This window comes from Pelodiscus sinensis, chromosome 12, assembly GCF_049634645.1.
Source record: "Pelodiscus sinensis isolate JC-2024 chromosome 12, ASM4963464v1, whole genome shotgun sequence".
Taxonomy (NCBI): Eukaryota; Metazoa; Chordata; order Testudines; family Trionychidae; genus Pelodiscus; species Pelodiscus sinensis.
This window is the reverse complement of record NC_134722.1, coordinates 3,167,791-3,195,599: the sequence shown is the minus strand read 5'-3', so window position 1 is coordinate 3,195,599 and position 27,809 is coordinate 3,167,791. Positions and strand designations below refer to the sequence as shown.

General features: G+C 51.9%; 1 protein-coding gene across 4 annotated transcripts in view; it reads left to right on the top strand.

Annotated features, from left to right (window-relative positions):
- Window positions 1-27,809, top strand: part of ACSF3 (acyl-CoA synthetase family member 3) — a 124,510-nt gene that overhangs the window by 27,867 nt on the left and 68,834 nt on the right. For 3 of the 4 annotated variants that reach the window (XM_075939854.1, XM_075939852.1, XM_075939853.1), the window contains exons 4-6: window positions 2,568-2,722; window positions 4,439-4,584; window positions 20,935-21,047. In XM_075939854.1, coding sequence (XP_075795969.1) covers window positions 2,568-2,722; window positions 4,439-4,584; window positions 20,935-21,047 — 414 coding nt within the window. The remainder of the gene's footprint in view (window positions 1-2,567; window positions 2,723-4,438; window positions 4,585-20,934; window positions 21,048-27,809) is intronic. The other variant, XM_075939855.1, reaches the window with a different exon arrangement.

Sequence of the window (27,809 nt, the reverse complement as noted above, 5' to 3'; positions counted from 1 at the left end):
AATGTGAATGGTAATTGGGAATTGTTTAAGAACGATTTGCTAAATGCTCAGAAAAAACGAGAGAGAGAGAGAGAGCCACAATAGTTAAAAATCTACTTTGCTTTGCAGAGAAGTGAAAGCAGCTAGAAAAGAATTATATATGAACACAAATGGGAGAAAGGGGACATTGATAATAATTAATTAAAGCAGAAGCTAAGAACTGTGGGAAGCAAAAGGACACAAGGAAAATGTCTGTGGACAGCAGCATTAAGGAAGAAATTTAAGAACAGGTGGAAATAGTAGAATTGTCAATGCAGAAAAGGCAGAATAGTTCAAATATTTCCATGCTGTATTTGGGGGGGGGGGGGGAAGCTGGATGATGAGTCCTATATGATCAGTTTCACATTTTCCTGTGTTACTGTTGGAATGGAAAGAGCAGCTTCTAAAGCTAGATACTTTTAAATCAGAAGACTTGGGTAACATGCATCCAAGAGTTTTAAAAGAGCTGACCAAGGAGTCTTTTAAACTGTTGTTGTTGTTTTTTCAAAAGTCTTGGAACATTGTGGAAGTTCCCGAAGACAAGAAGAAAAATAATGTGCCAATATTTTAAAAGGATAAGCTGGACAGCCCAGGCTGTGTCGGTCTGACATCAATCCAAGGAAAATAAAGGAATGACCGATAATGGGCTTGATTAATAAAGAATTAAAGGAGGGTTCTTTTATGCCAATCAATGTGAATTAATGGAAAACCGATCCTATCAAATAACTTAATATCTTTATTGATGAGATTACATGTTTGGTTGATAAAGTTAATGTGACAATATATTTAGACTTCTGAAAGGCATTTGAATTAGTGTCACATGATGTTTTGATTAAGAAACAAGAATCAGAATCAACCTGGTGACCAGTAAATATATTACAAGCTGGGAAAGCCTCACTGAGCAGCTGTTTCCAGTGGTGTCTACTGGGATCGATTCTTGGCCCTCTGCTAATAATTCATATTTTTTTATCAATGATCTGGAAAAAAACACAATTTGCAGATGATACAGGGATTTGAGGAGTGGTAAATAATAAAGGGGCCGGATCACTGATACAGAGCGATCACTTGATAGGTTGGATGCAAGTAAACGATGTGTGTTTCCATACTCAATGTAAGATCTTGCATCTCAAGACAGAGAACAGAGGCCATGCTGGCAGGATGAGGGACTTGGTTCTGCAAAGTGGTGGCTCTGGACAGGGCTGGGGTCCTGGTGGATAATCCGCTGAACACAAAACAGTACGACACTAGACAAAAAGGGCTAATGTAATTGTTGGAATCGTAAACGGGCATCCTGACCAGGGTTAGGGAGAGTATTGTATCTCTGTGGCGCGGGTTTAGCCGGCAATGGAATACAGTCTTGAGTTCTGGTGCCCACGGTTCAGGAAGGATGCTGGTAAACTGGAGAGGGTTCAGAGAAGAGCCACGAGAACGAGTTAAAGGATTGGAAAACCTGCCTTGTCGTGAGAGATTCAAGGAGCTCAAAGTTTTCAGAGTGACTTGGTGACAACCTATAAATACCTACGTGGAAACCAGAAACTTGGCAATGCATGGCTCTTCAGTCGAGCAAACAAGGATACAAGATCTCATGGCTGGAAGGTGGAACTAGACAAATTCAGATTAGATGCAAATTGGTAACAACAGTGAGGATAATTAATCATTGGAACAATTGACTAAAAGATGAGCTCCATTCTCCATTGCTGGCCACTTGGAAATCAAGAATGGATGTTTTTCTACAAGATCTGCATTAGTTCAATTAGAAATGAAATCAGAGAAGTTATGCAGAGGATCCGGGGGCCCTTCTGGCCTTGTCTGTGAACCAATAACAAGTCCAGCAAAGTCCATCTCCTGTCTCCCTCCCTCCCTCTCCCCACATGTACACTGCAGGAGTTTCTTTCTGGGATACGAGTACTTTGGCTCAGACCTTTTGCATCTTCTCTGTGCTGCGGAGCAAGAGGATCTCTGAGCTTTGAAAGGCTGGTGACTTCGTAGAGTGCTGTCTGGGGCTGCGGTTCTGAAAGGCACAGGTGGACTCTGCCACACTTTGTGGTATTGCCGTGCGTGCTAACATCCGTGTCTTCACCAGCCTAAATGGTGCTGGCTGTTGAAGGTACAGTGTCCACACGTCCTCCCCCAGTGTCTGACAACTGCCAGGACTCCCCTGGTGCTCCTGAGAATAACTGGATTGATGGTGTAGGGTCAGGATGGAGTCTCTTTGGAAATCCACACACTGTGGGGTGAGTTCAAGATGGCAGGGATTCAAGGGGTTCAACATTTTCGTAAGTATCAGGCAGCAGAATGAGTTAGAGGAAAGAAACTGCACTTGAGAGGCTTGTATTCAGACTGGACAAGTCACTTTCCTGCCCTCTGCCTCAGTTTCCCTTACCATGGTACTGACGTATGCCGACGCAGCTATTCAGAGCGTTTGTGAAGTGCTTGCTCGTGAGCCTTCTCCCAGAGGTAGTAGGGAAGAGCCGGTGGCAGCAGTGATGGTGATGCCAACGGTTCTCCACAGTTTGTATTTAGGTGGCTTTTCTTGTTTCCCTTTCCAGGTTTGGGAGACGTTCCTCAGCCCCAGAGTGCCCCGGATCAGCGTCTTCATGGCAGTCCCCACTATTTACAGCAAGCTGATGGAGCATTATGACAGGCATTTCTCTCAGCCTCACGTGCAGGATTTCGTACGTGCCATGTGCCAGGACAACATCAGGTAGCCAAAGGAGCGCTCAGCCTCTTAAGGGCAGGACTTGGGGAGTGCATCATCCCCCATATAAACGGCGAGCTGTCCTGTGGCACTGGAAGGACGAACACATTTATTTGGGCATCAGGCTTGTGGGCTGGAACCCACTTCGTCAGATGCATGAAGTGGGAACTTCAGCGTGGCAGGCAGGCGAGCGCATGCAAAGGTGGGGGTGTTTCTTCACCACGTGGGCGTGGCCAGCTCCCCGGGGAAAGTAATTTTCCCTTTTTTGGGGATTTTCACCTTCTCGACTGTGGGGAGGGGGCCACATCCGCCCTGACTGAATGACCCTCGGTAGCACTATGGTCCTTCACGTGGTCCTGGGACACTCCCTTCTTTGCGTGCGTCGAGATACCTGCCAAACACAAGTTGGCATTTCGTGCGTCTGACGACGTGGCCTCCTGCCCACAAGACTTACGCCCAGATCAATGTGTTTCGTCGTCAGGGTGCCACAGGACTCCTGGCTTTTGCTGAAACGGGGCTACCTTCCTGAGACGCTCACGCTGCCCCAGCGTCCCTGAGCTGGAGCAGGCTGTGAGGGGAGGGAGGGAAGGAGGAGTGGAGCCCTTGGAGCTGTGTGCAGAGCCTGGCAGACGGGTAGCTCCAGCAGTGAGTAGACTGGGTTGTAGGATGTCATTCTGGAGAGCATCCTATTGGGTGTGGCACCAGGTTCCACTTCGAGCCTGTGGCAGGCGGCCTCTGGCTCTGTTAAAAGCCCCTCATTCCGTACGGGCTTGCAGGCCCGGCCCCGAAGCCCAGATGGGTAGCAGTCACATCCGGGCAGAGGGGCTGGTTTCAGCCTGGCCCTGCTGGACTTTTTTCCTAAATGTGACCACACTAAGGATGGAAGTGACTGGTCGACTACCCAACAAACAAATGCTGATCGGGTAGGCGAGTAGGAACTCGACTAGTTACTTCGCCCCCACCCCTCACTTCCTGTCTCTATCAGAGAGAGGCAACGGGGTGGGGGGGAAGCATGAGCCGGTGCTGGGAGGAAGCCGTCTTAAAGGCCGGTGTCCCCCCCCTCCATGTCGCCCCCCCCCCCCCCCGCCAGCACCGTTTCCGCAGGGAGCAGGGGGAGGCAGAGGGTAGCGGGGAAATGGCGCGAGCGGGGATTGAAACAGTCCCGCTTGTGCCGGTTGACCACTGCTCCTCTCCCTGTGGGATGTACAGGAGCCGCTGGAGGCTCTTGTACTTTTCCACGGGAGAGGTGCAGCGGGATAATGAGCACCCCCCCCTTATCGACTAATTGATGGAAATTCCATCGACCACTCGTGTAGCTGATTAGTCGACATGTAACATCCCTAGTCCACGCCGCCATACTGGGCAAATTGCCTCACTTCTCTCCTTGCCAAGAGGGGCTGGCGATACTTGCGAGAGCGATTCCTATTTGGGGCCATTCTGATCCTCCGGCCTGACCTGCATAACCCAGGCCAGGGACCCTCGCCCAGGAATTTCCGCATCGAGCCCGTACGTTCTCTGTGAGCCAGAGGGTATCTTGTTGGAAACACGTCCAGTCTAGACTCCTGCCGCCAGTGACGGAGGGTCTGTGGGGGGGTGTCCCTCTCTGCCACCGCTGAGTGCTCGGAGGCCCCCCCAAGTCAAAGGCTGCGTGGACGACCGCAGTGATTCTCTAGAGCAAAGCAGGTACTGGGGATGCTCACCGCATGGCGTTCCCTTGCACAGGCTAATGGTGTCCGGATCTGCAGCCCTTCCCGTGCCAGTGCTGGAGAGGTGGAAGCACATCACCGGGCATACGCTGCTGGAGAGGTACGGGATGACTGAGGTCGGAATGGCGCTCTCGAACCCCCTGCACGGCGTTCGTGTCCCAGGTACACACCTTTGGCTGAAGGTGGTGAGATCTCAGTCCATGTCCGTTTTAGTCCAGTGCAGTGCGTGTTGGCCTCCTCATTGGGGACCGAGTCCTCAGAAAAGTTTGTCCAAAGTCAGGCGCACTGGGTTGCAGGGGAAGCTGCTGGTCCGGATTGAGTTAGTTGACAGGGCTATGGTGGGAGGACAAGGGTGCCTTAGGCCGATTCCCCCAAATCGGACCCTGCGCCTAAAGGGGCCCCGCGCCCTGAACCCGGAAGTGTGCCGCCGGGTGCGCTGCAGGAGGGGGCGGCAGCCCCGGAGGAGGAATGGAGGGGTGTGTGTGTGTGTGTGTGTGTGTGTGTGTGTGTGTGTGTGTGTGTGTTGGTGGGGGATTTTTTGTGTGCATGTTTTTTTGTTTGTTTTTTCTCAAAAAAATTCCTGGGCCCCCCCGTTGAAACTTTTGTGTCTTTTTCTTTTTTTTTCTCAACCAAAATTGCTGCGGGGCCCCATTTGAATGGGGCCCCACACTTCCTAAAGCTGGCCCTGGCCACCGGTCAGGATTCAGGGCGTTGGCAGAGCTCAGAGTGGGGACGCTGCCAGTCAGGATGGAGGGGCATTGGTGTGTGGCAGGAGAAGCAGAGTTAGGGGGCAGGCTGCTGCCCCTCATGATGGAGGTTTTGGGCAGCACTGTGGGAGTAGCCCTTGGGCTCTCTGGGAGCTTGCAGTGGGCCTCTTTGCCAGAAAGAAATGCAAACATCTGCACCCCAGCCTCGCCTTGCCCGGCCGTGGCAGAGCATTTTCTCCGCTGTGTTAGGGACTTGCAGTGATTACGGCCGGCACTCTGGCATGGCCGGGACAGAGGGCACGTCGCAGCAAGAGCCTCTTGTTAGAGCCCACGAGGGACTTGCTGCCTAATGGTGTCTGAGACGGAGGGGTCAGCCCCGTCTGTCTGCAGGGATTCTCCAGCGCCTCTTAGAGCTGTGAAGCCGCCAAACCAAACTGCGGCGTGGGCCCTCCTGCCAGTTGCCTCTGTTCTTCACTGGCTGACCTCCGCAGAAGTGATGCTGCTGGCTGGTTTGGTGCTCTGTCCGGCTCCTCAGGCACCGCACTTCATTGTTCCCGCGGGCTCTGTGCTTCCGCAGGGCAGCCCGGCGAAAGGGAGGGAGCCTTCTGTGGCTTCCCGTTTGCTTCAGCTCCTGGCTCAAAGCTTTCCTGCCTTCCCAAGAGAGGGCCGGGCACTTCGACCTCCATGAAGAAGTACCCTGAGTACACGGGACTACAGAGAGTCAGGCCCTGGAGACACACGTGATGGATATCCTTGGCGTCCAGCGAGGAGGGCTCTCTGAGACCCTTTTAATTCGGTCTGAGGGCATCATCTGACCTTTCTCCACCTCCTCCTCATGAGAGGAGTAGAAAAAGGCAGGCTGCATCGGGGTGGAATTTATTTACATAAGAATAAATGGCCATGCTGGGTCAGAACCAAAGGGCCATCTAGCCTAGGTTCTGTCTTCTGATAGTGGCCAATGCCAGGTGCCCCAGAGGGAGTGAACAGAACAGGGAATCATCAAGCGATCCCTCCCCCATCACCCATTTCCAGCCCTTGACAAACAGAGTCTAGGGACACCATTCCTACCCATCCTGGCTAATAGCCATTGATGGACCTAACCTCCATGAATTTATCTAGTTCTTTCTTGAACCCTGGTATAGTCCTGGCCTTCACAACATCCTCTGGCGAGGAGTTCCACAGGTTGACTGTGTGCTGCATGTAGAAAAACTTCCATTTACTTGTTTTTAAACCTGCTACCTGTTGTTTTCATTTGGTGACCCCGAGTTCTTAAATTATGGGAACAAGTAAATAATGTTTCCTTGTTCACTTTCTCCGTACCAGTCATGATTTCGTAGACCTCTATCCTATCCCCCCATAGTCTTCTCTTTTCTGAGCTGAAAAGTCTAAGTCTTTTTTTCTCTCTTCATATGGCACCAGTTCCAAACTCCTCCTCATTTTTGTCACCCTTTTTAAAAAAATTTTCCAATGTCAATATAGCTTTTTTTGAGATGAGGCGACCACATCTGTACACAGTATTCAAGATGAGGGCGTACCATGGTTTTATATAGACATAAGAAGATATTCTCTGTCTTCTCTATCCCTTTTTTAATGATTCCTAACATTCTATTTGGTTTTTTGACTGCCGCTGCCCACTGAGTAGATATGTGCCGGGAAATATCCACAATGACTCCAAGATCTCTCTCTTAAGTAGTTGTACCTAAATTAGTCCCCATCATATTGTGTGTGTGTGTGTGTGTGTGTGTGTGTGTGTGTGTGTGTGTGTGTGTGTGTGTGTGTGTGTGTGTGTGTGTGTGTGTGTGTGTAGTTGGGTTGTACCTAAATTAGTCCCCATCATATTGTGTGTGTGTGTGTGTAGTTGGGATTAATTTTTCCAATGTGCGTTACTTACCATTTACCAACATTAAATTATTTTGCCATTTTGTTGCCCAATTTTGTGAGATCTTTTTGAAGCTCTTCACATTCTGCTTTGGTCTTAACTATCTTGAGCAGTTTAGTATCATCGGCAAATTTTGCCACCTCACCGCTTACCCCTTTCTCCAGATCATTTATAAATAGGTTGAATAGGATGGGTCCCAGTACGGGCCACGTTGGGGGACACTACTCGTTACCTCTCTCCACTCTGAAAACTTGCCATTTATTCCTACCCTTTGTTTTCTGTCCTTCAACTAATTATCAGTCCATGAAAGGATCTTCCCTCTTATCCCATGACAACTTACTTTGGTGAGGGACCTTATCAAAGGCTTTCTGGAAATCTAAGTACACTATATCTACTGCATCCCCCTTGTCCATATGCTTGTTGACCCCCTCAAAGAACTCCAGTAGATAAATTAGGCAGGATTTCCCTTTCCAGAAACCATGTTGACTTTTCCCCAACAAATTATGTTCATCTGTGTGTCTGACAATTTTATTCTTTACTATAGTTTCAACTAATTTGCTCGGTACCGATGTTAGACTCGCTGGTCTGTAATTGCCAGGATCACCGCTAGAGCCCTTTTTAAATATTGGCATCATGTTAGCTATCTTCCAGTCATTAAGTACAGAAGCTGATTTAAAGGATAGGTTACAAACCACAGTTGTTAGTTCTGCAATTTCACATTTGAATTCTTTCAGAACTCTTGGGTGAATGCCATCTGGTGCCGGGGACTTGTTACTGTTCAGTTTATCAACTTGTTGCAAAACCTCCCCTAATGACACCTCAATCTGGGACAAATCCTCAGATTTGTCACCTAAAAAGAATGGCTCAGGTTTGGGAATCTCCCCAGTATCCTCAGCCGTGAAGACTGTAGCAGAGAATTCATTTAGTTTCTCCGCAATGACTTTATCATCTTTGAGTGCTCCTTTGGCACTTCAATCGTCCAGGGGCCCACTGGTCATTTAGCAGCTTCCTGCTTCTGATGTACTAAAAACACATTTTGCTACGACTTTCTGAGGTTTTGGCTAGCTTCTCTTCAAACACCTTTTGGGCTTTTCTTATTATATTTGTACACTTAATTTGACAGAGTTTATGCTTCTTTCTATTTTCCTCACTGGGATTTAACTTCCACTTTTTAAATGATGTCTTTTTCTCTCTCACTGCTTCTTTTACCTGGTTGTTAAAGCATAGTGGCTATTTTTTTGATTCTCTTACTGTGTTTTTTAATTTGGGGTATACATTTAAGAGGGGCTTCTATTACGGTTGTGACAGACTGAGCCGGGTCTGGGCACAACTGAGGGCGTCCACTCAGGGCGAATTGCTCAAATTCGGGGCTCCTTACAGCCCCCACACTGGAGACCTTCCCAAACAGGCCACAAACCAGTCCCACCGAGTGCTTCAGCTGCCTGCCTGAAGCCTCACGAGCAAAACCCCTCTGACACCCCAGCAATATCCGTGCCCCAGATGGCCCCAGGCCTCATACACAGGTGAGGGGTTTTAGAATCCAATCCCACCTACCCCAAACAAGTTCTGTCCGGTTCCAAGAAACCACCCACAGATCCCTGGTCAATTTACCCTCTGGACTTTACCCACAAATCACGCTGAGCCAATCCTTTAGAATCTACCATCTAAAGGTTTATTACTACATGGAAAAAAAGCATGAGAGCAAGGTTGTTAAAGTATCATACATTACATGCACCGAATCTCCCAGTTCTCAATGCAGGCTTGCAGCAGAGATGTTATGGCTGCTGGCTGAAAAGTCCTTGGTGCACATCCTATGTCCGGATGGGTCCACAGTTCTTCCCGGCTCGTGATTCCCTGCGAGCGTGCATCTGGGGTCAGGAGCAGATCTGAAGACCAAGATAGAGTCAGACACATGGCGTATTTATACCTCCTTCCTGGCTTCTTCCAAGCTGGAGACAGTCACATGGTCTCTGACCAGGCATCTAGATTCCTTCATAGGTGGATCTCTGGTACTTAAGAGACCTATTGTCCCTGGAGCCTTGCTAATTAGCATGTCCATAGGCTGAGCCCATCGCTCAACCACATACCAAGAAACTTCCAGTGTCCATACAGAGTACATATTCATAACTCCACACCCAGACATTATACAGATATATGAAAAGCATATACAGAATCAGTAGAAAGTAAGCTTTTGTTTGACACCTCATATAGCCCCCTTTGTACCACTTCTGGGGCGAACACCCCCCCCATTGGTGCAGCAGTGACCTGGCTGCTCCCCTCAAAATCCAATAACGTGACAACGGTGTCTATGTAGAATGGTCTGTTGCAGATCCACTGGTTTAGCAGAAACTATTCGCTGCTTTTGGTTTCAGTTCAGTGAGGACAGTCGCAGACTGACTCAGGCTCTTTAGAGCAGGGGAGGGGAAGGTTTTTTGAGTCCGAAGATGCTGATCCACAGAAAAATCAGTTGCGGGCTGCGGGGGGGCAGCAGCAGGGGCCTGGAGGGCCAGCGCAGGCTTCCCAACGCTGGAGGAGGCCTTAAGCCGCAGGGGTCAGATCCGGGCAAGCCAGCGGCCGCATCCAGCCCCCAGGCCTTAGCTTCCCCACCCCTGCTTTGTGCTGTCACTGCATGAGTGAAGAAAAGAACCATTGAGCGTAATTTTAAGGGGAAACCACATCACTAAACCAGGCCGCCCCCTTCTGGGCAGGTAAGTGGCTGAGCCTTCGCAGGGGAGTCCAGGGGCGTAGAATGCCACTAGGTTCCCTCTCTGGAAAAATAGCCCCGTTCAACGCTTCCTGAGCCGCCTTGGTGCTTATCGAGGGTTACAGATCGGGCCAGCCGTGCTTAGCCCACCCATCCGGAGCCCAACCTTACTTTTTGCTGCATCCTCCTCCCTCTGCCTTCGCGCCTTGCAGCTTTTGCATCTCCACGAGGTTTTCTCTTTTGATGCTCTTGTAGCTTTCGGTACCTAGGAGGGAACAGAGCTAACCTGCCAGATAAGGGTAGAACTGGCGATGGTCCATTGCTGGGTGCATGCGGTAGGCGTGTCAGTCCCAGCTGATTGGAGAGACCAGGTGGGTGAGGGATGTCTTTTATCAGACCATCATCTGTTGGGGAGGGAGACAGGCTTGTGTCAGAACTCAGCATCTCCTCGGCTGGGCAGCACAGGCCACCAAGAACACAGGGCTCCAGGGCACCGCCGCGCTCCCCCTGGCATACGGTCTCAATTGCAGGGGTTGGTTTCGGTCTTCAAAGTCCTCAGTGACCTGAGGGGTGGAACTCCTTGCCATGTGTCATCATGACTCGCCAGGGCAGCGCAATTCCACTGGCACAAACCTGTCCCCTCCAGGGCATCTTGTACGTACAGGAGCTTTCTCAGGCTTTTCCCGGTGAACCCGAGCATCGCTCGGTCCCCGAACACAATGCCAACGCGCTTCTCCAATCTTGGTTCCCTCCCCCAGACACATTCGGAGACGGTCATCCCTCTCCCATGCTGAATCTCATCCCAGCTGACAAAGACAGAGCAAGGAGGAGAAGTATTTTGTTGCGTGTGTGCTTTATAATTTTGTGAGGTGTCTGGATACGGCACTGATGGGCAGCAGCGGGCTCCCTAGGAGCTGGTGCATGACAGAAGATGGCTTTTAAGCCGGCTTTTGGTGCGAGCTCTCCAGGGAACTGGCTGCCGCCCTGCACTGCTGCCTCTGTATCAAAAGCAGCAGTGAGGGTCAGCAGTCAGCTCCCCGGGAGTGGGATCGGGATCCTGAGTGTAACCATTAGTGGGAACAGATCAACCCAGGTTTATCAGTTAACCATTTAAATGGTTATACTGTTACATCCCTCGTCTTCACTCCAGAGTTTGGTCACTGTAAGGCAGCGTATGTTAGCCTTGTTCCTGTCAATTTGCATGTGCCCTTACCAAACTACCTCCCCAGGAGAGGTGTAGGGCATATGCCGGGGTAGGTAGAGTGAGGTAGTGTCCACTGGGTTACTTACATCAGCGCTGGCTGTCGTTCTTGTCAGTTTCATGATTGCCTGCAGGATCTGTGACATTGACAAGAGAACCAGGCTGTTACTCGGGCGGGTGGGGGCTCCAGATACAGCCTGGCTGTTTCTGGCTTCCCACACTCCTCTGGGCTGCTGCCTGGGCTCCAGGCTCCTGGAAGGGAGCACGCAGTAGCAACAAGCCTGGCTACACTAGGGCTTTACGGGCTCCCCGCTGGGAGTCCGCCACCTGCCCAGACTTTGGGCACGGAGCTGCATGCAGAGCTGAGAGCCTGGGCTTTTCAGTTGGCGGAAGCACTGCCAGCGTGGCCATGCACCACCGACAGAAGGACATGAACCACCGCAGCAACCAGTGGGGCATCTGTAAGTCATCCCAACATGGGTCAGTCCAAGTGTATAGCATAGACATACCTGCAGAGCGCAGGGAGATCTGGTGTCTTTATTGCCTTCATAAATACATTAGAAGCAAGAGGAAGACCAAGGACTGGGTAGGCCCACTGGTCAGTTAGGAGGGAGAAACAGTAACAGGAAACTTGGAAATGGCAGAGATGCTTAATGACTTCTTTGTTTCGGTCTTCACCGAGAAGTCTGAAGGAATACCTAACATCGTGAATGCTAGTGGGAAGGGGCTAGGTTTAGAAGACAAAATAAAAAGAGAACAAGTTAAAAATCACCTAGAAAAGTTAGATGCCTGCAAGACACCAGGGCCTGATGAAATGCATCCTAGAATACTCAAGGAGCTGAGAGAGGAGGTATCTGAGCCTCTAGCTATCATCTTTGGAAAATCATGGGAGACAGAAAAGATTCCAGAAGACTGGAAAAGAGCAAATATAGTGCCCATTTATAAAAAGGGAAATCAGAACAACCCAGGAAACTACAGATCAATTAGTTTAACTTCTGTGCCAGGGAAGATAATGGAGCAAGTAATTAAGGAAATCAACTGTAAACATTTGGAAGGTGGCAAGGTGATAGGGAACAGCCAGCATGGATTTGTAAAGAACAAATCATGTCAAACCAATTGATAGCTTTCTTTGATAGGCTAACAAGTCTTGTGGATAAGGGAGAAGTGGTGGATGTGGTATACCTAGACTTTAGTAAGGCATTTGGTACGGTCTCGCATGATATTCTTATCAATAAACGAGGCAAATACAACTTAGATGGGGCTACTATAAGGTGGGTGCATAACTGGCTGGATAACCGTCCTCAGAGAGTAGTTATTAATGGTTCACAATCCTGCTGGAAAGGTATAACAAGTGGGGTTCTGCAGGCGTCTGTTTTGGGACCGGCTCTGTTCAATATCTTCATCAATCTTTATTTAAAGAGAAGCTAGATAATTTCATGGAGGTTAGGTCTATAAAAGGCTATTAGCCAGGGGATAAAATGGTGTCCCTGGCCTCTGTTTCACAGAGGCTGCAGAGGGATGGCAGGAGACAAATTGCTTGATCATTGTCTTCAGTCCACCCTCTCTGGGGCAACTGGTGCTGGCCACTGTTGGCAGACAGGATACTGGGCTAGATGGACCTTTAGTCTGACCCAGTACGGCCATTCTTATGTTCTTACATAATGATTTAGATATTGGTGTAGAAAGTACGCTTATTAAGTTTGCAGATGATACCAAGATGGGAGGGATTGCGACTAATCTGGAGGACAGGGTCATAATTCAAAATGACCTGGACAAATTGGAGAAATGGTCTGAGGTAAACAGGATGAAGTTTAATAGACAAATGCAAAGTGCTCCACTTAGGAAGGAACAATCCGTTTCACACATACAGAATGGGAAGTGATGGTCTAGGAAGGAGTACGGCAGAAAGGGATCTAGGGGTTATAGTGGACCACAAGCTGAATGAGAGTCAGCCGTGTGATGCTGTTGCAAAAAAAGCAAACATGATTCTGGGATGCATTAACAGGAGTGTTGTGAGCAAGACACGAGAAGTCATTCTTCCGCTCTACTCTGTGCTGGTTAGGCCTCAATTGGAGTATTGTGTCCAGTTCTGGGCACTGCATTTCAAGAAAGATGTGGAGAAATTGGAGAGGGTCCAGAGAAGAGCAACAAGAATGATTAAAGGTCTAGAGAACATGAGCTATGAGGGAAGGCTGAAGGAATTGGGTTTGTTTAGTTTAGAAAAGAGAAGACTGAGGGGGGACACGATAGCAGTTTTCAGGTATTTAAAAGGGTGTCATAAGGAGGAGGAAGAAAATTGTTCTCCTTGGCCTCTGAGGACAGGACAAGAAGCAATGGGCTTAAACTGCAGCAAGGGAGGTTTAGGTTGGACATTAGGAAAAAGTTCCTACCTGTCAGGGTGGTCAAACACTGGAATAAATTGCCCAGGGAGGTTGTGGAATCCCCATCTCTGGAGATATTTAAGAGCAGGTTAGATAAATGTCTATCAGGGACGGTCTAGACAGTGCTTGGTCCTGCCATGAGGGCAGGGGACTGGAGTCGATGACCTCTCGAGGTCCCTTCCAGTCCTAGTGTTCTATGATACATGTTCAGTGGGGAAAGGGCCAGCAACCACTAGAATCCGAGTGACATTTTCCAAGGGATAAAGGTGTAAAAGAAGTGAAACTGGGTGACACGAGAGAATCATTAGAGCAGCTGGAGACAGTGAATCTCTACCGCTGGATTGCTGACCCTCTAGAGTAAACTGAACCAGGGCCGGCCCGCAACATTTTGGCACCTGAAGCCAGGAGCTCAAATGACGCCCCCATGTCTCTTCGCTACACCAGCAGCAGACACCATTTTCTACACTCTGGGTCCTAGTGTTGCCCCCCCACAATCTGGCACCTGAGGCGGCCACCTCAGTTGGCCTCATGGTAAGGCCAGCCCTGAACTGACCCCATAGCAGAGGGAGCCCACAGGGCCTGGAGAAGTCCTAGGGTACGTCTAGACTACATGCCTCTGGCAACAGAGGCATGTAGATTAGGCTACCTGACACAGTAAAATGAAGCGGCGATTTAAATAATCGCCGCTTCATTTAAATTTACATGGCTGCCGCGCTGAGCCGACAAACAGCTGATCAGCTGTTTGTCGGCTCAGCGCGATAGTCTGGATGCTCCCCTGCTGACATCAAAGGTATTTGTCGACCACCCAGGTATGCCTCCTGGGATGAGGCATGTAGTCTAGGTGTACCCCTAGTGACAGCTCACACGGGCATACACACAGCGTCTGTATCTAAAGGGATCAGAGGCGGAACTGGATAACTACATACCTGTAGGCCTAACCTCTGTGTTGGAGAATACTTTAGAGAGAAGAGTAAGGGATAACTGGGTGGGGATGGGTTACTTAGAGACACTTGGTCTGGAGTTGCAAAAGGGAGGCTGTGATGAACAGGGTGGCTGAATTTCTTTCAGGAAGTGTCAAACGAAAAGCAGGCGAGTGATGCCGAGAGCTGGTTTCCTTGGGCTTTGGAAAGGCTTTTGCCCCACTGTCCCATGGGAGGCTGATGTCCGCGGTATCCAGGCACAGTGCCGTATTGAGGGCGACCTTTTCAGCAGGATAAATATGTTAGCGGGTTGGTAACAAAGGGCAGGGAGTGGGGGTGATTCCAGGACAGCAGCCTTTGGAGACTTCCCTGGCTTTACGTGGCCTTTTCTCCCCTCGCACTGCTCTGCCACACCCACCGCTAGCGAAGGGGGCAGTGCCAGCATAAGCAAGTCAGGGCAGCTCACCATGCCCAGCCACGCTCTGGCCATAGCGAGAGCGAACGTCTCCCACCAATACAGCAAATCAGAGGGCGGCGGGGAAGTGTTAGGAAGCCGCCACCCTCCCTGTTGTGACTCTGTGAGTGGCAGATCTGTGCTCCTGTGACAAGCCCCCGTTCTGCTTGAGCACACTGGCATATCGGCATTCAAAGGAAGTCCAGTCCCCATTACAGCAGGAGCAAGGGCAAAAATGCTTCGTTATTTGCTGTTTCCATAAGCTCCTGCCTCAGAGGTGACCGAGCAGTCCCCACCAAACCCGCCCTTCTTCGATGTAGCTGGTGTCGGAGAGGTCAAGAGCTTTAAAAGCCGCTCTCTCGGGAGCTCCGCCATGCCACCTGCAACAGCCCTGACAGCACGGCCTCGAGGGAGCGTTTGCTCACCAGCCAGGCTGGGCTCGCAAGGTGCAGGGGCAAGAGGGGGTGCCTGTATTTCCAAGAGGAGAAGATTTGGAAGATAAATGTTTGCTTGTATATGGTTAAACCCTGTTTAAAATGCCTCTGTTTTCGCCAGCTCTCGTTCTAATCCCCCCGGTGCTGTTACTGTGAAGGGAAATGAATAATTCATGGCCAGAGAATGCCTCACTGGGCCTAATCACCACTTTAATTGGAGGTTTAGATCAGAAGCGGCTAATAGCTCCTACAGCGGGGACTCCATGTCTTGTTGACAGGGAGATCGCTGAGTGCCTTATCGTTGGCCTGCTTCAATTCTCCCAGGACGCCACCACATATCCCAGCAGCAAGGTCCCCAGACACCCAAGGACGCGGACCACGAGGCCAATTAAATTGATCGGGGAAGAGCTGACAACTTTTTTAACCAGAGGAGAACCGAGGAGAACTGCAAGAATAATAGTGTCACTCTCCTGTCTGACTGTAGCCTGCCAGTGCCGACGCAGCTGACACTGTGCGGGCATGCTGCCAGCATTTCTTAACAGGCATGAAGCGGGGTGGGTTCTCCCCAGCTGGAGTCCTGAATTCCACCCCATACTAAAAGGAAGCCAAGGCAGGTTTTTACTCACTCTCTGCTTGTAACTGAAGTCTGCTCCCCCTGGCTGCGATGGAATGCCTTCTGATTCACACAGCGTGGGGCGCAGCATCCGTGGGCTCCTTTTCACGTGCCACGTGGGCCTGGGAGGCTCAAGCCATTGTCTTTGCGTGAAGACTTTCATTGTCATGCGGTGTCGCTGCTAGACAGTGTCAGCGTTTTCCAGCATTTGGGGGCCGTTTTCACAGGCTGGTCATCTTTGCTCCCCTCCAAAGAGACACTTTTTGGAGGGGGTGTGACAAACCAGCTTCCGATTTCTGTGGGGAGGGCCTCCTTTTACTTTCATTATAATTATTTTAGCCATAGAGGAAATCAATGGAGGGAGCTGTTTATTAGAGTAACGTGAGTGAAAACCTCCTCCCCCCCCCAGTATGAAATCCCTGCTGTGCTCGGAGCAGACCCTGTATGGAAACATGCCGTGATCGTGACTCCTGCCCAGTCTTGCACAGAAAGCACCGCAATCCTTTGCCCCTCTTTAAAATCAGCTCAGTATGAAAATGGCAGCGGGACTAGCTGCCTCTGTCGGTTGGAGGAGTCTTTCACGGGGGGGTCACCTGTTCAGATCCAGAGCAATAATGGCAGAGCCATTGCCATCGGATGACTGGGGGGGGGGGGGGGGGGACACTCACAGAATGACTTGCCTCTCGGACCAGTCCCTAGCAGGGCTGTGAAAGGTTAACCGGTAAGCGTCGTCCTAAACGGGTGATGCTTACCGGCTCCGGTTAACTGGTAGGGGCTGGAGCAGTTCCTCACCCACCCAAGGCAGGGGGCTGCGTCAGCCCTGCTGGACCCACAAGCAATGGTCGCTCCGGCCGTAGCAGCTGCTGTGTGCTGCGTCCGGCCCAGCCCCTCCACTGCTGGCTCCCTGAGAGTGGATTCGGCAGCGGCTGCTGACCCTGCTCCTAAGGATGATGTCAGGGGTTACATGGACACCGGTAGTAGCTACAGGAATCGTTTTCAAAAGCGTCCAAGTGAGCTTGGCACCAGAGTTCCGTTTTCAGAAAAAGCCGGTGAGGCTTTCCCCTAAGCAGGGCCGGATTAAGCGGGGGGCTAGCCGGGCAGCTGCCCAGGGCGCCAACCTATGGGGGGGTGCCTGATGGCAGCTGTAAGGGGTGCCGCACAGCACCCCTTAGAGCTGCAATCAGGTGTCGCGTGCCCAATTGCAGCTGTAAGGTGCACCAGGGGGCAGGGCCGCGCATGCGTCACACGCCCGCTGCCCGGGGCGCATGAATGGCTCAAACTGGCCCTGCCCCTAAGTACTCAGCAGTCGTAACTGCGTGGAGAGTAAAGCAAGGAGAGACCATCAGGTCATTTGGTCTGTGTGCCTGTATTCCATATGCCATTACATTGCACCCCGCTACCTCTGGATTGAGCCCAGTAACTTGTGTGGCTGAAGTAATCTTCCAGAGAGGCAGCCAAGCTTCATGTGAAGACCTTCAAAGATGGCGAATCCACCGCTTTCCCTGATCGTTTGTGCCTCTGAGTGATTCCTCTCACCATTAAAACTTTCTAACTAGAAATTGGGTGACGTTCGCTTCCGGCCGTTGGGTCTCGTTCTGCTTTTCCTTACTAGGTTAAAGAGCCATTAAGTACCTCATGTTTTCTTCCCAAAAGGGGTGGGGAAAAAGGTCTTGGGGCAGAGGCCCCTCAGACTCTGAATTATCACTGAAAATTTTGTCACGAGTACTCAGGGTGCACCCCGATGTGCTACCGTCTGTCTGGCTTTTCAGTTTTTGCTGTATTTTCAGTGACCTATAACATGACCTTGAGTGCTCCTAAAATTCACCAGGGGAAGGGTACCTGGTCAAAAAGTATTACTACCAATAGGCAACACCGTATCAAATGGAATGGTTAAGTCAGTGTTTCTTAAACGGTGTGCCACGAGGCAGTCGGTGATGTGCCACGGAGAACAGAATTCAAAATGGCCACCCTTAAAGGGGCAGGCGACTTTTTTTTCCTTCTCGTCTTGATAACTTTCCCCCCAACCCTTTTTTCCTCAATTTTTTTTTTTCTCAACCAAAAATCCTTGGTGTTCCTCATTTAAAAAAAAAATTATTGTTTGGTGTTCTTCAGTTTTAAAAAGTTTAAGAAACACTGGGTTAAGTGCTTGGGTCGGTCAGTCTCTCTGGTGTAATCCATGCTCTTGGACCAGATGAGAGAGAATAGTTTTCTTCAGCCTGGCAGGCCCTTATGAAACCAGTTCAGACCACACATCTAGAAGTAATTGGGGGCATATAGATGATCATTATACTGTAAAGCCTGTATCCCACTGGCAGTAGGAACCCATCCCTCCCCAGCCACGTAGTTTTCTGTTTGTTTCTTGCCAGATTGGCACAGTGCTCGGGCAGTTCTGTGGCAATAAAATCACTCTCCCTCGTAGCCCAGCTGCTCTTAGTTGATCCTGCCGGAAAGTCGTAAACCTAGACCTGACAATAGATTGGTGTCCCTGACAACTGGCTGATGTGACACACACAGGATTGTGATGTCACAAAGACATGACCACTGGAGGTTCCAACAGAAAGGGAGGGGGAGCAGGGAGGCAGGCAGCCCCCTTGGATCCCAGTGCCTCAATTACAGAGGACAGCGGAGCGAATCAGACAGTGCCCCCTCGGATAGAAACATTTCTACCCCCAGCTGTCGGTGGCAGAGTGCAGTCCCGGTTCTAATGCTGCCAGGCAGAGCAGCTGCACAGGGATGCCGCTGTTCCAACGCTGGCGGAGCCATGCCACCCGCCTCCCCTTCTACTCCCGCCCTCGGCGCCAGTGGTGAAGCTGTGCGGGTGGTAGCGGGGCAGACGTTAGGGGAGAAACGGCGAGGAGAGGGCTCAGCGAGCATCACCCCGGTTTTATCCCAAGAGGGGAGATTAAAATCCCTATTCCTCAGCGGGGGCGATGGAAGAAAGTGAAGCACAAAGGGATGAAATGTTTTCTGCAAGGTCCCAGGGCGCTGGAGAGCCAAGATCCCTGGCTTGTGCTCCAGTCTCCTCTGCCTCTCGTTCTACGTAGGTCACTTTTGCCTCTCCTTGCTGAGCCACAGTGCAATGCACCAGCCAACCACTGCCCTTCTTGACCTGATGCCGGGTGCTGCCCTCCAGTTCTGTTTGCTGTCCTCCAGCTTGCCCGGGGAGGGGGCAGCCGGGTTAGGGTGCAGAGTGACCTAATTCGCTCAGTTGCCTTCTGATGACATACCCCTGTCTTCTCTGAGCGCTGACGTTTTCCGCACGGAACTCTTCTCTGGCGGCATGGGACGCTGCTGGCTGCGAACCCGGCTTGGGAGAACAGTCACTTTCCACTGCCGGTTTCCCAGTTAGTCCCTCTATTAACCAGCTGCCTCTTGCCAGCCAGTCAGCGCAGTCGAGGGAGCCGCAAAGTGTGGCGTGGGATTTGCGCCTGGACGGGAACTCGAGGGGCAGCTTGGTGAAGCACCAGTTGAGTGCCTCTAAAACTCTGGCTCCCTCCTTTGTGTCGGGAGGACTGTTTATCCCATGAACTCTTCAGTGAAGTGTAATGTCACCAATGTAATGTATGCGAGAGAGAGGCAGCAAGCGGGAGAGCAGGAGCCCGTGCTGGAGGGGAGCCGGCTTAAAAGCTGGTTCCCCCCAGCACTGTCTCGGTGGGAGTGGGGACAGGGGTGCAGCGGGGAACTGGCGGCGCTTCTGCCTTTGACATGTAGCAAGAGCTACGTTTCAAAAGCAGAAGGGCCACGGGAGCAAGGGACGAGCCAGGGACTCAAGCAGGCTCAAGCAGTCCCCTGCTGGCCCCATGCTCCCCACGGTGACTCCACCTTTGAAACGTGGCAAGAGCCGACAGGGTTCTTGCTACATTTCAAAGGCGGCGGTGACCTTATTGGCTCATCGAATAGTCGATGCAAATTGCATCAACTATCCGATGAGTTGATTCATCTAAATTGAACATCCTTCATTTCGACCCAGGCCCGGCCTGTGCTCCCCACCCGCAGGGCGCTCCCCTGCACTGCTGCTTCCGCGGTTTTACCCCACAGCGAAAGCGGAACCTTAAAGCGGACGTTGAAGGGACAGCGTCTCCAAGGGTATGTCTACACTACCCCGCTAGTTCGAACTAGCGGGGTAATGTAGGCATGCCACACTTGCAAATGAAGCCGAGGATTTGAATTTCCTGGGCTTCATTTGCATAAGCAGGGCAAATTCCACGAGGAGTAACGGTAGTTTGAACTAGGAAGCCTAATTCGAACTACCTAGTTCGTGCCACGTGTAGCCGCGCGGCACGGGGTTCGAACGAGCGGGGATTTAAAAATGGCGGCGCCCCGCTTATGCAAATGAAGCCCGGGAAATTCAAATCCCAGGCTTCATTTGCAAGTGCGGTATGCCTACATTACCCTCCTAGTTCGAACTAGCGGGGTAGTGTAGACATACCCCAAGGGAGCACAGCCTCCTGCCAGCGCGTGCGGGTCACATGCACAGCCATGACCTTGGTGGAACCACAAACAGCCCCTACGGCCTCGGGCCGGCAGGAAGCAGGGTCACTGCTGAGCGCGCTTGCCAGTACCTCGGGGCCAGAGAGTTCTGCAGCAAGGCTGCCCCGGTTTCTCTCCGAGGATTAGCCTAGCCGGCCCTTCAGTGAACTAGGGCATTAGGATCCTGCTGTCCTGCCGCTTGAGGGGCTGTTGTTCCTGATGCTGTGTCAGATTTCCCTGGCCTGGAAGACAAGAACCTCTCGATAACGTTGTGTTTTGGACTCTGCCTTTCTCCTTTCGTGGTTTACGTGCAGCATCTTGGTGCAGTATAAAGCAGAGAGAATCCCTGGCAGTTCTTGCCTCTCTGTGCCTTTTCCTTCCGTCAAGTCCGCCTGGTAAGAAGCCGAGAGCAGGGATCATGGTCTCCGGGCTTTCTTGACACGCTTGTTTCCCTCGTACGGCGGTCTGAAGCTGGGTCGACATTTGCTCTGATCTCAGGGTGCCTGGAAGGGGCCTGCTCTGATGAGGAGCCGTGCTGGCTTTTCGAGGCATTTCCTGCCGTGCTTCCGTCGGGGCACGACTGCGAATGACCTAACAGAAGGCTTGGCAGGCGTGTGTCTGAGGTGTTCTTGCATCTGCATGAGGGACCGCTGTCTCAGCAGGGGAGGCCCTCCTGCTCTGTGGCGGCACAGTGTCACCCTGCAGAGTTCCGCTGTCTCACTCTCGTTCCCCCTTGTTTCCTTTCCCAGGGTCTGTGGGGACCCCGCTGCCGGGGGTGGAAGTGCGCATTGCCACGGAGAGCTTGCGGAGGGACGGGCCTTCCTACGCCATCCACGCTCAAGGCGATGAACGGGACACCAAGGTAGCCCTGCTGTCTGCGCCTGTCTCTTGTATCTGCTCCCAAAGCTGGGCGTCCGTGCGCGACCCATCTCGGAGCATGGCTTCTGCTAAGCAGCGTGCATCACTCTGGGTATGTCTACACTACCCCCCTAGTTCAAACTGGGGGGGTAATGTAGTCATATGGGGTACGTCTAAACTACATGCCTCTGTCGGCAGAGGCATGTAGATTTGTTTATTCAGCAAAGGTAAATGAAGCCGCGATTTAAATGATCGCGGCTTCATTTACATTTACATGGCTGCTGCGCTGAGCCGACAAACAGCTGATCAGCTGTTTGTCGGCTCGCCGCTAGTCTGGACGTTCCCCCTGTCGACATCAAAGCCCTTTGTCGGCAGCCCCGTTATTCCTCGTGGAATGAGGTTTACCGGGGCTGCCGACAAAGGGCTTTGATGTCGACAGGGGGAACGTCCAGACTAGCGGCGAGCCGACAAATAGCTGATCAGCTGTTTGTCGGCTCAGCGCGGCAGCCATGTAAATGTAAATGAAGCCGCGATCATTTAAATCGCGGCTTCATTTGCCTTTGCTGATCTGTCTAATCTACATGCCTCTGCCGACAGAGACATGTAGTCTAGACACAGCCATGGAGTTGCAAATGAAGCCCAGGATTTGAATTTCCCGGGCTTCATTTGCATAAAGCCGGCCAGCGCCATTTTTAAATGCCGGCTAGGTCGGACCCCGTGCCGCGTGTAGCCGGCTTTATGCAAATGAAGCCTGGGAAATTCAAATCCTGGGCTTCATTTGCAACTGCGGATGACTGCATTACCCCCACTAGTTCGAACTAGGGGGGTAGTGTAGACATACCCTCCCTGATCAAACAGCTTTCCAGCCCACTGTTTGGGACTCCGCCAGTCCCTGTCTTGCCTGGCAGTAATAATTAGTGAACCCCCATTCCCGAGTTCCTCAGAGTCGTGTATCCGCACACGGCCCAGAGGGATTCTTTGTGCAGCCCATGAGGCATTTTGTTACCGTTGCCCATGCGCAGGGTGGCCGGTTTCTGCTGGATTTGGTCTGCGTGGGGTTATTTACCTATCCTAGCACTAAAGTGACACACGTGCCAATCAAGGGCAGGTGCAGCGAGGGGCGGGCAGATGGCCCACAACGGGCCGGGAGAGCCAGGCACTCCCTCTGCGTCCAGTCACTGCGCGGCTGCTGTTCCGTCGGCACCACCCGCAAATTCTAGGGACGCCAGCGCGGTGTGCAAAACCCCCCTCCCCCAAGAGACTGGCTTGGTTATGACAATCTCGCTCGCCCAGCTTGCCCATCACTTTGCAGCTTATTGAGGTAACCGGGATAGGCAAACCCTCCGCTTCAGTCAAAGCTGGACTTGGTTTATAGTAAAGTAAGTTTCTTAAGAAGAGGGAATGGGCTTGCACGCTCTCCGGTGTCAGGAGTAAAGAGAGAAATGGCTGCAAAGGGAGACAGTGCCTCTCAGACGTCAGTCGACATTAACTAGTGTCCTTCGACTAGAATCCTTTGCTCCAAGAAGTTTTTCTCCCCAGTAGGGCTCAGCAGTGTGTTAGCCAGGGTGCTCACAGAGTTCACATCCTTGGTCTCCTGGTGAAGGGGAATTTAGGGTGTCCCTTTTCCTGGCTGGGTGCAGATGCCATGCTGTCTGCTGTAGGCTCCAGATTGGCTCCAAAGAATAGCCCATTCAATTTGGACAGTCCTGACTGGCGGTGCTGGCTTCTTTCCCTCTCCGGAGACACCCTGTCCATCATCTCCCCTGAGCTGCCGGGGCGAACGTGTTTTAGTTGTGTACTTCCAGCACGCCGGTAAAGTTCTATGTGGCTTAACTGCACGTACGTCACGCAAAACCATCCGCGCTCGGTGCGTTATCCGTCTTCCTGTGAGATTTTACAGGCCCCTTTTGCATAAAGACCGTGACAATCGTGTGTCAGCTGGCATTGGAGTGCTCTTAGAGTGGCGTCCTCAGGGAACATGATGAAGACACTTCTCTTCCCCAGAGACCGGGAAAGAGGCAGGCACCCTGGCTATTCTAGTCATGGTAGTAATTCTCCTCTCTGCTGGGGGCTGTGGTGTTATGTGGTCCCTGGAGCTTTTGAAGAACAGGTGGGACAAACTCCTGTCCGGGATGGGCTAGGTCCTACTCAGTCCTGCCTCATTGCAGGACCCTGGACTAGATTAGCCTCTCCAGGACCCATCCAGTCCTACGTTTGCGGTGATTCCATCTGTGGCACTTCACAGACCAGGAAGGCAGATGTCCGCACCCTAAGGAGCTAGCAGTGTACAGACCAGGTGTCCCAGAGAGGAGGGCACCCCCTGGGCTGGGCGTGGAGTGAAGGGCTCCAGGGACAGCAGTTGCTGTGCCGCCGAGGGACCTGGCCTGGGCTAAGTCGGGCGAAGGCTGGAAGCCAGCGTAAGGGGCTTCCATCTGCTGCAGACGGCTAAGGGAGGCCTTCCAAGGGAGTTGAGACGAGGCCAGATGTGCTCACCGGGGAGGCGGGGCGCGGGGGTGAACACTGGAGAAAATAGATGAGGCAGCTGGGGTGGCACAGGGGTGAGCTGGCCTGTGGCCTTGGACTGGAGCGCAGGGGGCGGCGAGTGGGGCTGCTGTCGAAGTGAACCCCTCTGGAGTTGTTGTGAGGAGCCGGCTGATGTAACGTCACCCGCTCAGCTGGGTACCAGGCACCGTGTCTGCACCAACCCTGTTGGAGCAACCTCCAGCTGCAGCCGTGAGTGGGGTTCCATAGCGCGCTGGTAAAATGCTCCCCCCCCCATGCTGAGCTGCCCTCGGGCCGTGGCAGTGCAGGGAGAGTTCCCTAAAACTGCCGATGTGCCAACCCGACACGCCTCTGTGGGGCTGCCACAGGCAGAGAGCAACTTCGGCTGCCGCCTTCCACCTCTTTCCACCTCCTGAAATGCAGACGAGCATGGGCTGGGCTGTCAGCGTTCCCTATGCGCTCGCTGGAAGTACCATTCACAGCGCTCCTGTAGGCCACTACAACAGCAGCCGCTTTGCTACCCTGTGTGAGTGCAAAACCGCTGAAAGCTGAGCCGAGGTAGAGCCACTGGACTCCTTAAGTCAACCAGGTCAATTTCTCCTGCAGCCAGCTGGGTGCCAGAGGTTCTCGAGTTCCGGGTGAGTATGGGCAACGCCTGCGCACGCTGCTAGTCTCCCTACTGGTGAAAAGTGAAAAGAAAACCTCTTCCCTCTGTCTCCGTGCTGTCACCTGCCTGGCAGAGCTGGCGGTGTGGGTCAGGGTGCAGCCGTGCTGAGGTCTCCTGAGGTGGAGCGGCAGGGAGGGCGATGCGGAGCTGGATTGAAATCCCTGGGGAGAGCTGTGCTTCGGAAGCCGATCCCAAGCAAACCCAGATCTGGGAGGAAAAGGGACCGACCATGAGTGGAGCTGTGCAGGGGGGTGTAATTACTGCTTTGGCCTTCGACGTCCTTGTTTTGGTGGGAGGTGGGGAGGGTAGAGGACTCGAAATTGACCCAGTGGGCAGTTTATCCCGCAAGAAGCTATGTCCCGGTTTTGTCACACGGGGAGCCCCCAGGGATGCTGTTAGCTTTCCTCCTTCTGACTCCTCCCCGTAGAGCTGCAGCCCTTTTTCATTTGCTTCAGGGGAGTAAACTGTGGGTGTAAATCCAGATTTAACAATGCTCCCCTACTGCTATTGCCCCTGAAGGCCCCCAGCGCACTTTACCAACTCGATCGAGGGTATAAGACTCCGTCACCCGTTACAGAAATCAGTTGCCTCCGGGGTGAGATGTCGTCACTGGTTTTAACTTACAGGTGAACAAAATAGGTTGGGGTTTGGTTGGGTTTTTGCAAAATGCCGGACGGACGCTAGGCTGGCAGTGTGCCCGTGCTCTCCTCGAGTCCCCCTCGGGGCGCCGGGCCTGGTTTTATTTCGAGGAAGCAGAGGAGAATGGCAGTCCAGACTTCGGGGGAGTAACCCTCAGTGGTCCGAGCCTGGCTCGCATTCCCCGGTGGTTCAGGGAGGTGAGGCTTTGTACCAGTCCCTGTGGTTCTGAGTAGGGATGTAAAATCCCCTTTTTAAAATGTTAACCAGTTAAATGACATGTTAACCCTCTCGCTGTGTCATGGCGTGGGTGGATGGGGGCTGTGGCTTGGCATGGTGGGCCTGGCCAGCTGGAGCCCCCTTCTCCTGCAGCACGCCACAGTAGGTGCCAGTTAACGGGTTACCAGGTGATGCTTACCCATTAACCACTTACCTGTTAACATCCCTAGTTCTGAGCTGGCTGGGTTTACATACCAGGAGCCATTGTTTACCCCTTTGTACCTGCCTGTCCCCGCCTCCCGATTATCCATCACTAGGCGTTACCATCATTCGGTGCCCCATACCGTACATCCTACCAGCCAAACTCCGCCCCCACGGAAACGGCCGTGGTACAGATTGAAGTCGAAATGCTCACTGGCCGTCACTGCGCGCGGCACTTCCTTACCCCTCACCGACTCCCCTTTAGCTGATGCCGAGCGCCCTCGGGCCTGTTGAACACTCTGGTGAGTTTGTGGCCGAATCCAAACACACAGGGGGACGGAGACGTTTGCCTTTGGGAACTGGCCTGATCATTCTTCTCGTGCGAGTCCACCCGGCTGTGGCCCCCTTCGCCCAGCCTGGCTGGGAGTTTCTGAGTACTGGGCCTAGCTCATCTCGGGAAAGGAGACGGTGCCTTCTGTCTGAGCCTGTCCTTCGGGCCACCTTGTGCTCACGGGGCTGGGCTTGGGCGCTGGCATTTCCAGCCCACCCGTTGCACACAGGCCCTTTCCAATGCCAAGCGCAGCCAGGAAGGGACCGAGAGGGAATGGGCGGGCGCCATTCAGCTCAAATCCCAGCAGGTCCAGGAGTTTCCTGTCGTTATTACATGGGAGCAGCCAGCGAGCAGCCTGACTTGATAGTCCCTGGCTGTGCTGCCCGCCAGGTGCGAGTCACCTGATGAGCTCAGAGTCTCTCACTGTGCACCTGTTCTGCTGGAAACAGCAGGGGCATTGGCTCTGTGTGTGTGTGTGTGTGTCTCCTTAATTAGCCATATAAGTTAACTACTTCCCGCCCACAGGGGCACCCTGAAAGGCCCAGCTACCAATTGTTCCTTGGCCACTGACTCCGACACGAAGCCGCCTGGGTTTCAACCCTGCATCTGCCACCTTGGCAAGTTTCTTAATGTCTCTGTGTGCCTGGGTTCCCCCCTTTTGTGAATATTTACAAGAATGTACTTTCCGCCTGCCCTGGGAGGTTGAGCCACAATTAACGTGTGTGGAGGACTCTGAGGGCCCGTCCACACAGGCAGGCAAAAGCCGAATTAAGCGATGCAACTCCAGCGAGGTCAGTTGTGTTGTGAAGTCGAAATAGCTTCCTTCGGCTTTGGGCGCTGCCTGCACAGCAGGGAATCAAAGGGAGAACACGGCCTCGGACTTCCCTTCCTCCTCGTGACATGAGGGTTACAGGAGTGGGAGTAAGAAATCCTCCAGCTCGAAATGACTTCGAAATAACGGCTTGCTGTGTAGACGCACGCTTTGTTATTCTGAAGTAACATCGGTTATTCCGAAATCACGCTGCTGGGTAGACGTCCGCTCAGACCCTTGTACTTAAGCCAAAAAGGAAAGGAAGCCAGGCTATGGCACGGGAATAAAGCCAGGGAAGATTAAAGAACAACGAACAGGGCAGCCAAGTAAGGGTTAAAGAACAAGGCCTACACAACATAGGAAGGACGGTTCCTTCCCATCTTTCTCCATGTATTCGGCTTGGATTGATAACTCCCTCTGTAAGCTCCCAGGCTGGGCACTGTTGGATAGAATCATAGGACTGGAAGGGACCTCGAGAGGTCATCGAGTCCAGCCCCCCGCCCTCAAGGCAGGACCAAGCTCCGTCTACACCATCCCTGACAGATGTCTATCTAACCTGTTCTTAAATATCTCCAGAGAGGGAGATTCCACCACCTCCCTTGGCAATTTATTCCAATATTTGACCACCCTGACAGGAATTTTTTCCTAATGTTCAATCTAAACCTCCCTTGCTGCACTTTAAGCCCATTACTCCTTGTCCTGTCCTCAGAAACCAAGAGGAACAAATTTTCTCCTTCCTCCTTGTGACACCCTCTTAGATATTTGAAAACCGCTATCATGTCCCCCTTTAATCTTCTTTTTTCCAAACTAAACAAGCCCAGTTCATGAAGCCTGGCTTCATAGGTCATGTTCTCTAGACCTTTAATCATTCTTGTCACTCTTCTCTGTACCCTTTCCAATTTCTCCACATCTTTCTTGAAATGTGGCGCCCAGAACTGGACACAGTACTCCAGCTGAGGCCTAACTAGTGCAGAGTAGAGCGGCAGAATGACTTCATGAGTTTTGCTTACAACACACCTGTTGATACAACCTAGAATCATATTTGCTTTTTTTGCAACAGCATCACACTGTTGGCTCATATTCAACTTGTGGTCCACTATGACCCCTAGATCCCTTTCCGCCATGCTCCTTCCTAGACAGTCGCTTCCCATCTTGTATGCGTGGAACTGATTGTTCCTTCCTAAGTGGAGCACTTTGCATTTCTCTTTATTAAACCTCATCCTGTTTACCTCTGACCATTTCTCTAACTTGCTAAGGTCATTTTGAATTATGTCCTTATCCTCCAAAGAAGTTGCAACCCCACCCAGTTTGGTATCATCTGCAAACTTAATAAGCGTACTCTCTATCCCAATATCTACATCATTGATCTACATCAATGGCCCGCTTATTTCATTCTCGG